General features: G+C 50.9%; 1 protein-coding gene across 1 annotated transcript in view; it reads left to right on the top strand.

The window, feature by feature from the left end:
- The window catches only part of LOC139575978 (immunoglobulin superfamily DCC subclass member 4-like), a 63463-nt gene that overhangs the window by 31635 nt on the left and 17500 nt on the right, over positions 1-14328 (top strand). Inside the window, exons 2-7 of the mRNA XM_071401512.1 lie at positions 282-602; positions 6160-6301; positions 8669-8802; positions 12698-12835; positions 13394-13546; positions 13734-14144. Coding sequence (XP_071257613.1) covers positions 282-602; positions 6160-6301; positions 8669-8802; positions 12698-12835; positions 13394-13546; positions 13734-14144 — 1299 coding nt within the window. The remainder of the gene's footprint in view (positions 1-281; positions 603-6159; positions 6302-8668; positions 8803-12697; positions 12836-13393; positions 13547-13733; positions 14145-14328) is intronic.

The raw sequence follows: 14328 nt of genomic DNA, 5'->3' as shown, positions 1-14328 counted from the left end.
CTATGCCGCTGTAAACGGGGTATGCATACAGCCAAAGATGAACACAGGAATGTACAAACTACAGGGAAGAACCTTTAAGCATTCTAAACATATGCAGTTGTGTTGCATGTTGTCCAGCAATTTGACATTTCCTGGTTTCGCCCCTTCATTCCTTCTCTCCCTCCTCCATCTCTCATGCTAACCTGTCTCCCCATGCACACTAATCTCAGACCACTCATGTCAGTCAGGATTTGGAGTCTAACTCTCTCCCTCCCCCCTTCTCTCCCCCTTTCCCCCTCCAGAGAAGCCTGTAACGGTGGAGCTAAGCTGTGGGGCGGGGCCTGTCCTCGTGGTGCTGGAGCCAGGACAGCCCCTGCTGCTGGACTGTCACCTGGGGGCCACGTCCCTGGACACACCCCTCAACGTCACCTGGCTGCAGGATGGGCTCCCCGTGCTGGAGGGGGAGGGGAACTCCCTCAGGACCCTTGCCAACGGATCACTGCTGGTGCTGCCCACCTCTATGGATGGTCGGACACCTGAAGGGGTGGAGGGGGGCTACAGCTGTGTGAGCGCCGGCCCCTTTGGAGCCCTGACCAGCCGCACCATTGCCGTTCACCTGGCCAGTGAGTATTACTATTTCTCAGACAGGGCGGGGCTATGCCCGCTCAACTCCACCAGGGTCAGACTCACATGGAATGGCATGATGGTCTGGTGTCCCAACATAGGAGCACAGCCATATTCCTCAGGGGGATTTGCATACTTGGTCCTCTGTCTCAGGCAAGAGTTTGATCGTGTGGCTGGTCGGCCACACCGGTGGTATCCTGGGAACAGGTAGGCTCCACACCGGTGGTGTCCTGGGAACAGGTAGGCTCCACACCGGTGGTGTCCTGGGAACAGGTAGGCTCCACACCGGTGGTGTCCTGGGAACAGGTAGGCTCCACACCGGTGGTGTCCTGGGAACAGGTAGGCTCCACCAGTGGTGTCCTGGGAACAGGTAGGCGCCACACCGGTGGTGTCCTGGGAACAGGTAGGCTCCACACCGGTGGTGTCCTGGGAACAGGTAGGCTCCACCAGTGGTGTCCTGGGAACAGGTAGGCTCCACCAGTGGTGTTCTGGGAACAGGTAGGCTCCACCAGTGGTGTCCTGGGAACAGGTAGGCTCCACCAGTGGTGTCCTGGGAACAGGTAGGCTCCACACCGGTGGTGTCCTGGGAACAGGTAGGCTCCACCGGTGGTGTACTGGGAACAGGTAGGCTCCACCAGTGGTGTCCTGGGAACAGGTAGGCGCCACACCGTTGGTGTCCTGGGAACAGGTAGGCTCCACCAGTGGTGTCCTGGGAACAGGTAGGCTCCACCAGTGGTGTCCTGGGAACAGGTAGGCTCCACACCGGTGGTGTCCTGGGAACAGGTAGGCTCCACCGGTGGTGTACTGGGAACAGGTAGGCTCCACCAGTGGTGTCCTGGGAACAGGTAGGCGCCACACCGTTGGTGTCCTGGGAACAGGTAGGCTCCACCAGTGGTGTCCTGGGAACAGGTAGGCGCCACACCGTTGGTGTCCTGGAAACAGGTAGGCGCCACACCGTTGGTGTCCTGGGAACAGGTAGGCTCCACCAGTGGTGTCCTGGGAACAGGTAGGCGCCACACCGTTGGTGTCCTGGGAACAGGTAGACTCCACCAGTGGTGTCCTGGGAGCAGGTAGACTCCACCAGTGGTGTCCTGGGAACAGGTAGACTCCACCAGTGGTGTCCTGGGAACAGGTAGACTCCACCAGTGGTGTCCTGGGAACAGGTAGACTCCACCAGTGGTGTCCTGGGAACAGGTAGACTCCACCAGTGGTGTCCGGGGAACAGGTAGACTCCACCAGTGGTGTCCTGGGAACAGGTAGACTCCACCAGTGGTGTCCTGGGAACAGGTAGACTCCACCAGTGATGTCCTGGGAACAGGTAGACTCCACCAGTGGTGTCCTGGGAACAGGTAGACTCCACCAGTGGTGTCCTGGGAACAGGTAGACTCCACCAGTGGTGTCCTGGGAACAGGTAGACTCCACCAGTGGTGTCCTGGGAACAGGTAGACTCCACCAGTGGTGTCCTGGGAACAGGTAGACTCCACCAGTGGTGTCCTGGGAACAGGTAGGCTCCACCAGTGGTGTCCTGGGAACAGGTAGACTCCACCGTTGGTGTCCTGGGAACAGGTAGGCTCCACCAGTGGTGTCCTGGGAACAGGTAGACTCCACCAGTGGTGTCCTGGGAACAGGTAGACTCCACCAGTGGTGTCCTGGGAACAGGTAGGCTCCACACCGGTGGTGTCCTGGGAACAGGTAGGCTCCACACCGGTGGTGTCCTGGGAACAGGTAGGCGCCACACCGTTGGTGTCCTGGGAACAGGTAGGCTCCACACTGGTGGTGTCCTGGGAACAGGTAGGCGCCACACCGGTGGTGTCCTGGGAACAGGTAGGCGCCACACCGGTGGTGTCCTGGGAACAGGTAGGCGCCACACCGTTGGTGTCCTGGGAACAGGTAGGCTCCACCAGTGGTGTCCTGGGAACAGGTAGACTCCACACCGGTGGTGTCCTGGGAACAGGTAGGCTCCACACCGGTGGTGTCCTGGGAACAGGTAGGCGCCACACCGTTGGTGTCCTGGGAACAGGTAGGCTCCACACTGGTGGTGTCCTGGGAACAGGTAGGCGCCACACCGGTGGTGTCCTGGGAACAGGTAGGCGCCACACCGGTGGTGTCCTGGGAACAGGTAGGCGCCACACCGTTGGTGTCCTGGGAACAGGTAGGCTCCACCAGTGGTGTCCTGGGAACAGGTAGACTCCACCAGTGGTGTCCTGGGAACAGGTAGGCTCCACCAGTGGTGTCCTGGGAACAGGTAGGCTCCACACCGGTGGTGTCCTGGGAACAGGTAGGCTCCACACCGGTGGTGTCCTGGGAACAGGTAGGCGCCACACCGTTGGTGTCCTGGGAACAGGAGGGCTCCACACTGGTGGTGTCCTGGGAACAGGTAGGCGCCACACCGTTGGTGTCCTGGGAACAGGTAGGCTCCACACTGGTGGTGTCCTGGGAACAGGTAGGCTCCACACCGGTGGTGTCCTGGGAACAGGTAGGCCCCACACCCGTGGGTTGAGAACAGAGAGGGGGAAAGGGGGAGAGCGAGAAGGGGTGAAGAGAGAGATAGATAGAAGGTAGCAAGAGATCCGGTTTATCCCCTCTCCTCCCTCTCCCCTCTCCCCTCCTCTCCCCTCCCCTCTCCTCTCCTCTTCCTCTTTCCTCTCCCCTCCATCTCTCCTCTCCCCTCCCTCTCTCATCTCCCGTCACACTCTCCTCCCATAGAGCTGCTTTCATTATCCTCTGTAAAAGTGGCAGTCTTTATTCAGTCATTAGCTTTGTGTAGAATGGGACTGTATCCTCTATGGAGGTTCCTCCTTTTGTCAGCTGTCACATGCCTATTTATGAGGATGCCTTGTTTGGGGGGAATGAGGGGACAATGAGGGAGGGAGGTGAGGACTGAGAGGGAGGGAGGGAGGTGACTGAGGAATTTGAGAGGGATGAAGGGAGGGAGGGAGATGGCTGAGGACTTTGAGAGGGATGGAGGGAGGGAGGGAGGTGGCTGAGGAGTTAGGATTGGTGAAAAGAGAAGGAAGTAGGAAGGTAGGGGAGGATACGTTGGGGAGGAAGGGAAGGTGGGAGATTTGGGTGGGAGGTGACTGAGGAGTTTGGGATGGTGAAGGCAGAGGCTATTCTGGGAGAGAGACTAATAAGTGTGTCCTTCAGAAGGTGTCTGTGGAGGGAGCTGGTAAATGTAATGTGCTGTAGACTGCTACTGCTGTGAGATGGATGGGCTGCTGGAGACAAGCAGGGCCAGGGGCCTGCATGAAATGGGCCTCAACGAGCACACTGACATTGAGCAGAGAGAGCAGAGGCCCATGTCTGTCTGTCTTTCTGTCTGTCTCATGTCTTTACCACCACCAATTAGGAGGCAGAACACCACATGAGATAAATGTGTGACAGTCCTTCGTCTTTAATACTCTAAACATGTTTCATGTACATGGCTGTTCTGAATGCTCCCTTCATGTGACTTCGTCCAAAAAGCGAGTGAGTCAGTTAAAGAGAGAGAGGGTGAGGTAAATCGCGGTAGAGGAGGAGGGGAGGAGAGGAGTTGGTGGACATGCCGACAGACAGAGAACAGGGAAGCCATGTGTTGTGGTCGGAGAGTACAAGGGGAGGGGAAGAAAGTTGCAATCTGATCGCTGAGGGGCCAAAGAATGGGGCAGAGACAGAAAGAGGGAGAGAGAGGGGGAATAGAGAGGACAGGAGAGAGAAAGAGAGGGGAGGCACAGAGAGAACAGCAACAGACAGAGAAGGGAGAGACTAAAGATACATGTGCTATGGATTGAACTCATATAGAGCACAAGACATGCTAACAGATTTAGTTGATACAGTAATCTATTTCATCTGGTCCATTCACTCAGTAAGTTAACCATTAGCCCAGTTGGCCACAACAGTTACAAGTGCTAGCTTACTTTACAGTATTGGATGACCTGTTATCTATCTAGCTGCTCTGTGGAGCGCTGCTCTGTGTGCTCATTGAGAAACTTTGCTCCATTTGTGTGTGTGTGTGTGTGTGTGTGTGTGTGTGTGTGTGTGTGTGTGTGTGTGTGTGTGTGTGTGTGTGTGTGTGTGTGTGTGTGTGTGTGTGTGTGTGTGTGTGTGTGTGTGTGTGTGTGTGTGTGTGTGTACAACATCTAGTTTTTGCAATGACAGGTGCTGAGCTTATTTGTGCTGTTAGTCAGCTAATAATATGTGGCTTTCTGAAGAACCTTGCCATGTGAGAATCTGCTCAGAAGTAGTTGTGATAGATTTATGTTTGGTCGCGAGGAAGGATTAGCCCTTACATGTATCATGAAGCATGGCTAATGCGTCACATTTTCTAATCAGTTCAACATTTATTTTTAATGTATGTCTTGGGCTTTTACAGTCCAATGGAGAAATTAGGGACAACTTCAGGATGTAAGGATGTGACTTCTTCCTCAAGTGCTTTATGTGGCTTTATGTCTAGTCTGTCACAGCGGAATATAACCCCACCCACTTTGCCAAAGCACAGCCCCCACACCACTAGAGGGAAAACTTCAACCACCAACTTACCATCCTGAGACAAGGCCGAGTATAGCCCACAAAGATCTCCGCCACGGCACAACTCAAGGGGGGGGCGCCAACCCAGACAGGAAGATCACGTCAGTGACTCAACCCACTCAACCCCCTCCTAGGGACGGCATGGAAGAGCACCAGTAAGCCAGTGACTCAGCCCCTGTAATAGGGTTAGAGGCAGAGAATCCCAGTGGAGGGGAACTGGCCAGGCAGAGACAGCAAGGGCGGTTCGTTGCTCCAGAGCCTTTCCGTTCACCTTCACATTCCTGGGCCAGACTACACTCAATCATATGACCTACTGAAGAGTTGAGTCTTCAGTAAAGACTTAAAGTCTGCGTCCCTCACATGGGTAGGCAGACCATTCCATAAAAATGGAGCTCTATAGGAGAAAGCCTTGCCTCCAGCGGTTTGCTTAGAAATTCTAGGGACAATTAGGAGGCCTGCGTCTTGTGACCGTAGCGTACATGTAGTTATGTACGGCAGGACCAAATCGGAAAGATAGGTAGGAGCAAGCCCATGTAATGCTTTGTAGGTTAGCAGTAAAACCTTGAAATCAGCCCTTGCCTTAACAGGAAGCCAGTGTAGGGAGGCTAGCACTGGAGTAATATGATCAAAACTTTTGGTTCTAGTCAGGATTCTAGCAGCCGTATTTAGCACGAACTGAAGTTTATTTAGTGCTTTATCCGGGTAGCCGGAAAGTAGAGCATTGCAGTGGTCTAACCTAGAAGTAACAGTTTTTTAGGACTGCAGGCTGGACAGAACAGCTTGCAACCCTGGAGCTGATTGATGAGGTAGTCAGAGCTCTTGTGTTCCCCCATAATGCCCCAACTCAGTCTGGCCTGAGGTCAGGGGCCCCCTCAGCCCGATAAGACTCAGCTCCAGGACTCACTGCTGGCCCCTGCTGTTAACTACAGTTATCACGTGTGGGCTACAGACTAGCTGACTGCATCTCTCTCTGTTTCTCTCTCTTTCTCGCTTTCCCCCTCTCTCTTTCTGTCTCTCTCTATCTCTCTCACCTTTCTCCCTCACTCCCAGCGCTGTCTCGTTTCCATCAGAACCCAGAGGCCCAGGTGGTGCCCCTTGGGGGTGCTTCCCGCTTTGAGTGCCAGATAGACGGAGTGCCCACACCAAGGATAACCTGGGAGAAGGACCAGGAACCCATCCCCGGCCAGCCTAGGTGAGACGCGCACACACACACACATTCTCACACACACGCACATTCTCACAACACACACATACACACACTCACGCACGCACACACACACACACACACAAACGGTGATGCACTCCAGTAGAGCCTGACAGTAAGTGATTGTCTGTTCGACTTGGTCCCACTGCTGTCCCCTGAGAGAGCTCCAGCCGGACAGCAGAGACTGGATCTGTTCTAAGGTCCATGCTGTCACTGATCATGTGAGGGCTGTGCTCCCTCCACCATTCTACTTCATTGCATAATGGCAGTCAGGGAATAACCTGAGAATTTGGTAGGAAGTTAAATGAAATGAGTACATGTTGGTCTTTTTCAGTAGTGCAGAGTTCAGAGATAAGGGATGGACACAGGTCTGTTGGTTTCCTCTCTGTCTGTCAGCCAGAGGCTGAAGGTCAGGGCCACAAAGTGCAGCCTGGTCACTTTCTCTCTTCTGTTTGTTCTACTCCCAAATACCCTCCTGCATCTCCCTTTCACATGGCTACAGGCTGAGGCCAGTCCAGTGCCTGGGAACTGATGTGCTTAGAATCAAATTGGGTAGAAAGATGTACATAATCTACTGCACATGACTCCGCTCCCTCCCTTCTCCTCCCTGTCCTTTCCTCTCTCCTCGCTCTAGCTCCCTTCGTCTCCCTCATGGGAGAGATTTGGTCCTTTTTTAATTAAGTTACACTTTTTTCCACCTGCTCTGTCCTCAGCAATCATAGAAAGACTGGCAGCTGTTTGTTAGTCATTTAGATGCATATCGCTCACTCTCGGCATGTGTGTACGCGCGTGTGCACACACACTTATGCGGTATACAGTATACAGTGAATTACTGTTCGTGGCTTGCCTCGGAGTGATCATGTGCTGAGTTGACGGCCTGTATATGTTTGCCCTTCAAAGGCCATGGCCCACATATGGCTGTTCACATGATTACTTGTTTAAATGTGTGTCTCATGTTGAATGGCCAGGAAAGTGCAGCTTTTCTTCATTAGCATGGTTAAACTAACATTGTTATAACGTTCAGGGACCTTTGCTGCTGACCACCCTTGACCACACAGAGTGGACAAGGGCATCAGAGGAGCAGGGCAGGACCAGTGTGCTAACAGCATTGACATCCAGGGCTGAACAGCGGAGAATCATGTAGCGTTACTTATAGAAACCTCCAATTTAATGCCGTCTCGTCTGCCTGAAAACTCAAATGCACACTCTCACAGCCGAGCAGTGGCTACACACACACACACACACACACACACACACACACACACACACACACACACACACACACACACACACACACACACACACACACACACACACACACACACACACACACACACACACACACTCTCACTAGTCACAAGAAACGGTCCCACTCTCATGCTCATTTACCCAAGCACTTAACACTATTGACGTTTCTGCCTCAGCTCTGCTGTTGGCTATACATTTGTGCCTGCCTGACATTATTAGAGGCATCTGGCTCAAAAACAGTCTATCCCTGTGTGACCCATAGCCCAATGCTGAACCAAGCTGTACAGTGCTGTGATGTTGTTGTGCTGACACAAAGTGGTACAAATGGGCAGCAGTAGAGATGAGACCCTGACCAGATACCAGTGTTGTGTACAGTCTCTCTGTTGCACAGATGAGCTCTCTGCCTGTCAGGGCATTACTAGTCCATCATCATAGAGTTAAAAGGCTGTGGAATAGGAGTTGAATAGTGGAAAGCCCAGGCCTCAAGCTTGGGGGAACCATCCAGGTTTGTGTGTGTGTGTGTGTGGGTGTGTGGAACCTGACCTGTCTTCCATGGCAGCAGAGGGGGAAGGAGGGAGGGAGGAGGAAGAGGAGCTGGTGGGTGAAAGAGAGATAAATATTGACAAGAGTCGGCACAACCAGCAGCCATGGCTGCTTCTAAATGCTGTTTTGCAATGCGCAATCTCTCTGACCTAGATTGAGAGCTTATTGTTCTCTTCTATCTATCAGTAAAGATTTCTAAATATTTCTTTCTTTCTAGTCTCTTCTTTTTCTCCCCTGTTTACGTATTCTTTGTCATTAGGAATACAATGTATTCAGTGTCATTTCTTTCTTCTTCCTTTCTTTTGTCTACTTGTATTTTCTATTCCATATTTTTGGACGGCGTTATGCTAAATAGCTGTTAGATATAAGGATAGTGTAGCCTAATGGCCGTCACTGGAGACCTACTCCTGTAGTTCTGTATGGTGGTAATGAGCGTGTACACAGTTGGAGATTACCGGTGAGTTATTATATCTCGCTAAGCACTAGTTCTCGCTCTCTCCCCCTTCCACACACTCTCGCTCCTCCCCACCCTCTCTCCCTTTCCCTCCATCCCTCTGTCTCCAGGTTCATCTCTCTCCCTAACGGTGTGCTCCAGATCTTGGGGGCGGTTAAGGAGGATGGGGGTGCGTACCGCTGTGTGGCCTCCAACTCTGCCCGGAAACGCTTCAGCCAGGATGCCATCCTCACTGTCACTACAGGTATGTTGTGCTCTCTCAATCTCTCTCTCTCTCTCTGATGACGTCTGTAGGCAAGTGATCCCTTTGGATGTGCTTGACCTCTCTGTCTGGGTGTGCTCTTTAAATAGCCTATTTAGTGGTTGTCTTCCTGCTTATATGTATTCCCTGGAACTCTGCTGGAATGAGAGAGGTAAAGAGACAGAGATGGCTCCAGACCTATGGCCTCATGTCTGATATCAGCAGGCTGTATACAGTATACACAGCATCGCTCTGCTCTCCACACCCACGTCTCTTCCCTTCTGACAAAAGGTGAATTACTGATGGAGATCAATCCTGGCCTTCAATTGGTTCCGTCAACCTTTAGTGTCTGTGGAAGGTCTATGTCTAGATCTGCTTCTATGTGAGCGTTAGCACGCACACAGAAAGAGAGACAGAGAGAGACAGTCTGAGCATCAGAAACATATCTGAGTCTTAATACCTATTGGCCCTATTGAGCTTGTTGCCTGGACACAAGACTGAACTGTGTGGAAATGTCTGCACCCTGTGGAACAGCTAGGGAAACAGAGATGAATCACGTCTGCACCCTGCAGCATGTCCACACACACACACACACACACACACACACACACACACACACACACACACACACACACACACACACACACACAATAAGGGCACAGGGCTAGACACGGGAGGCAGATGGTTCGAGTCTCTGATATTTATTATAATCCAAGGGGCAGGCAAGAGAATGGTCGTGGACAGAAAAAATATCATAACAAGGTCAGGGACCAGGAGGTACAGAGTGGCAGGCAGGCTCGAGGTCAGGGCAGGCAGTATGGTCAGGCAGGCAGGTTCAGAGTCAAGGCAGGCAAGGGTCAAAACCGGGAGGACTAGCAAAAGAGATAAGGGAAAAAAGCAGGCACACTGAAAGCCACACTGGTTGGTTTGACAAGACAAGCTGGCAACAGACAAACAGGGAACACCGGAATAAATACCCAGGGACAAATGGGAAAATGGGTGACACCTGGATGTGGGTGGAGACAATCACAAAGACAGGTGAAACAGATCAGGGCATGACACGCACATTCACAAATAGACATTGCATTATGTTGATGACTCAATACTCCTTGACACACTTACTGTATGCCTTCTCTCTCTCCCACACACGCACGGATGTGTACACGCACACACACACACACACACACACACATTTTCACATACAACACATATTTCACACACGCACGCAGAAATGCCCACCCACACACACACCACTCTCACAGTCACACAGACAGCCTGAACAGGTGAAGAAATTACAGCATTCCAGCCTTTTTCACACCTCCCAATATCCAACAGACTGTGTGAAGTGATGCTAGCTTACAGTAGGAGGTATTTGGTGTGACACAAAGCCCTGCTGCCTTAGAAACCTGAAGGTCAGAGAAGAAAGCACTCCCAGACTTTTTGAGGCATTTCGTAAAACGCATGTCAAATCTAATGCCATTACATCTCTAGCCTTCACTTTGGAAGAGGTTTATGAATGGAATACCTGAACACCAATGTCATATTCCTGACAGAATAATGCTGAGCACATCAACTACACTTATTCAATTGTACATTATGTACATTATTATAAACGCAACATACAACAATTTCAACGATTTTACTGAGTTACAGTTCATATCAGGAAATCAGTCAATTGAAAGAAATGTATTAGGCTCTAATCTATGGGTTTTACAAGACTGGGCAGCTACCTACTGGGGAGCCAGGCCCAGCCGATCAGAATGAGTTTGTCCCCACAAAAAGGCTTTATTACAGCCAGAAATACTCCTCAGCACCCCCCCACCCCTCATCAGACGATCATGCAGATGAAGAAGCCGGATATGGAGGTCCTGGGCTTGCGTGGTTACATGTGGTTTGCGGTTGTGAGGCCGGACATTCTTGCAGTCAGCATGCCAATTGCACGCTCCCTCAAAAAATCTGTGGCACTGAGTCGTGTGACAAAACTCCACATTTTAAAGTGGCCTTTTATTGTCTACAGCACAAGGTGCACCTGTGGAATGATCATGCTGTTTATCTTGGCAAATGAGAAATGTTCACTAACAGGGATGTAAACAAATTTGTGCACTAAATTTGAGAGAAATAAGCTATTTGTGCGTATGGAAAATATCAGGTATTTTCAGATCATGAAACATGGGACGAACGCTTTGCATTTATATTTTTGTTCAGTGTACTTTCTCTCTCTCATCCACGCATACACATACATGTGCGCATGCGAAGCACACACACACGTACACACACTCTGAGCACAGAACTTACACAAAACCCTATCAAGGCACATCCTGCATTCCTGGGAGAACTCGACTGGCCCATTTAAAACCTTAAGCCCTCATGCACAACCAAGTAGTGCTGTATGTATGCTCAATGATTAATTTATAATGTGCTTACAGTATCCCAGGAACCCTGCTGGAGCTCATTATCATAATGTAGGCTCTGAGCAGAGAGACAGGCAGAGCAGGCCCCGGCCCAGGCAGTGTGATGGGCCTCCCTTCCTACCATAATTACCCCTAGAGCCACTCACACAGAGCCACTAAAAATAAGGGCCTCATCTGCTCTGCTAATGCACTCTTCTACTCCTCCAAGAAAATGATGGAGATTTATTTAGTCATATAGTTTGGCAGAATTACACCACCATGCTCTCAGAGTAAGGCCCTCACTGCCTCTCCTCCATTATCTGACTCCCCTCTCCCTCAGATGCCCTCTCTCTCTCTCTCTGTCAATCCGTCTACAATAAGTGACTCCAAAGAGGTTTAGCATACATACTATAGAGCCTTCTGCTCCTCTCTTAAGCCCATTGGGGTAGCTAGCTAGCCTGGTTGTGCAGCATTCTTTCTGGTTTAACCAGGCTAGTAGCTAACTCTGTCTCCTCCACTCCTCTTCCTGACAGAGCTGCTAACTGTCCTAAACAGTGTTGCCAACGATTTTTCAGTGAGAATCTCTATTGGGTCTTTGATTTGTCGCTAGAAGTCGCTAGATGACATTTTGCATTGCCGCGACTACATCACAGCACCAATTGGCCTTGCTGCGGCACAGCTGCGATCCCCGACATCGCGTTTTTGGCCCCTCTCCTGCCGCAAACCCTCTTCCCTTGTGCTTCTCTGCCTGTGTGTGCACCGTTGCTGTGATTTCTGTTACACAGACAGCTTCTCCCATTCTCGTTTGTGGCAGAATTGTGTGGGAAAAGTCACTAAATGCTATCAAAGCCGTAGAAACTCTCAGTAGCAAAAACTCCCCAAAGGCAGCCTGAAAAGTTGCTGAATTTGCCGCTAAACTCTTTTACCAATATGAGTCACTGGCGGTGTCTGAAAACTTGATAAATATAGCGACAAAGTCACTAAATTGGTAACACTGATCCTAACTAACCGAGAGGGCCAAGCTTTAATCACTGTGGGCCCAAGGGGAAACTAGACTGGTGTCAGGTGATCTTTCCTCCTCTATTGAGAGCTGCTGTGATGTCATAGTGATGGACAGGACAGGACAGGACTGGTGGTGCTTTCAAGACAACTGGGAACTCGAGGAAACATGGTAAAATCAAGACGTCAGTTATCTTCAGGTTGGAAAGTCCGAGTTCTAGAAAAATGCCAGAGTTTCTAGCTTGGATTTCCGAGTTGGATGACCATTCCCAGTTGTCTTGAGTTCCGTGTTCAGAGTTGTTACACTGAATCTTGACAAGGGCCCCAGCATTGTCTTACATCAGATAGCACCACAACCCTGCCTAAACTGAGTTCATTGGTAGGTCATTTGTGACATGCCGCGTTAGAATGACAGTGACTGATATAAGACATTGAGGGTTAGAGTTGGTTGTAAGGCAGCTGTTGATTCCTGTGTCTGTGTTGTGTCTGTGATGTGTCTGTGTGCCCAGGTCCTGGCCCTGCCCAAAGTGAGGTAGTGATTGTGGCACCTCCTCAGAATGCCACAGTGGTGCAGGGGCGTCCAGCACTGATGGAGTGCATGGCCCAGGGAGGGCAGCCCAAACCCCTGGTGTCCTGGAGCAGACAGGGTAAGACTCTCTCTCAATCCCTCCGGAGTGGTGCAGCGGTCTAAGGCATTGCATCTCAGTGCAAGAGGCATCACTACAGTCCCTGGTTCGAATCCGGGCTGTATCACATACGGCCCTGATTGGGAGTCCCTTAGGGTGGTGCAGAATTGGCCCAGGTTTGGCCGGGGTAGGCCGTCATTGTAAATAAGAATTTGTTCTTAACTGACTTGCCTAATTAAATGAAAAAATAGACTCAATACCAACGTCACAACGAGAGCCTGGTCACTGTGTTATTTCTGTAATATCATCTTCATTGTGTTTCATATTTCTACCTTTGCTGACAAAACTCCCGTCATCACAGAGGTCTTACAGTGCTACCTAGTGGCTGGATATGCTCATTATACTTTTCTGTGATTGACGTTCAACTGCTGAACTGAGCTGCCTTGAAATGGCAGTGCCTAGTGTTGTGTGCATGAAACTACTGTTTTTAATTGCTTTAGTTTGGTCTTTTCAGATATTTTTTTCTCTGAAAACGCTTGTCTCTTCTCTGTTCCGTTCTGCTCTTTCTCCTGGACACAGATGGGAAGCCCATCGCCACCGACGTGGTTGTCCTGGAAACCAACCTGGTGATCCCCAACACACGGCGTTACCATGCGGGGGTCTACGTCTGCCGTGCCAACAAACCCAAGACCCGCGAGTTTGTCATCGCTGCGGCTGAACTGCATGTGTCAGGTAAGAGGAAGAATATGTGAGTGTGAGAATGTGGTATAGATTGCATGTTTGGCTTCGATCTTAGATCTCTGATTTGTATTTTTGGCTTCGATCTTAGTTCTCTGGTCCTCTAGTAAATTGTAATGTATATGCTGCTGTGAAGGATTTTTTTCCTAAGAAGGATGTTTCTCTATTTGCATTCTCCCAGCCCCACCAGTGATCCTCCAGCCCCCAGAGACGGTTTCTCTCTCTCGGGGAAACACAGCCAGGTTTGTGTGTAACAGCTCTGGGGAGCCTCCCCCGGCACTGCACTGGCTGAAGAATGGCAAGCCGGTCAAGTCTAACGGGCGGGTGAAGACCCAGAGCCCTGGGGTGCTGCTCATCAACCAGCTGGGCCTGGACGACGCAGGGTACTACCAGTGCATCGCTGACAACGCTCTGGGGACGGCCTGCGCCACAGCCAAGCTGTCTGTCATTGTGAGAGAGGGTCTACCCAGCCCGCCACACCAGCTCTCTGCCACGCCCCACTCCAGCACCACCGCCCTTCTCACCTGGGAACGGCCCGAACACAACAGGGACCAGATTATAGGCTTCTCTGTGCATTACCAGCCCACTTCAGGTGTGTGTGTTTGTGTGTGTGTGTTTGTGTGTCTGTGTGTCTGTGTCTGTGTGTGTTTGACCTGTACGTACGACATCTATGCACAAGGATGCTAACTAGTTTCAAGTGTATAGGCATTAACATACATAGGTTCCTGGTTCCTTGATAGCATGGTAGAGAATGACACTGTCAGGTCAGGCTGAGT

This window comes from Salvelinus alpinus, chromosome 5, assembly GCF_045679555.1.
Source record: "Salvelinus alpinus chromosome 5, SLU_Salpinus.1, whole genome shotgun sequence".
Taxonomy (NCBI): Eukaryota; Metazoa; Chordata; class Actinopteri; order Salmoniformes; family Salmonidae; genus Salvelinus; species Salvelinus alpinus.
Note: the sequence above shows the minus strand (reverse complement) of the source record. Positions and strands in the feature narration are given on the sequence as shown.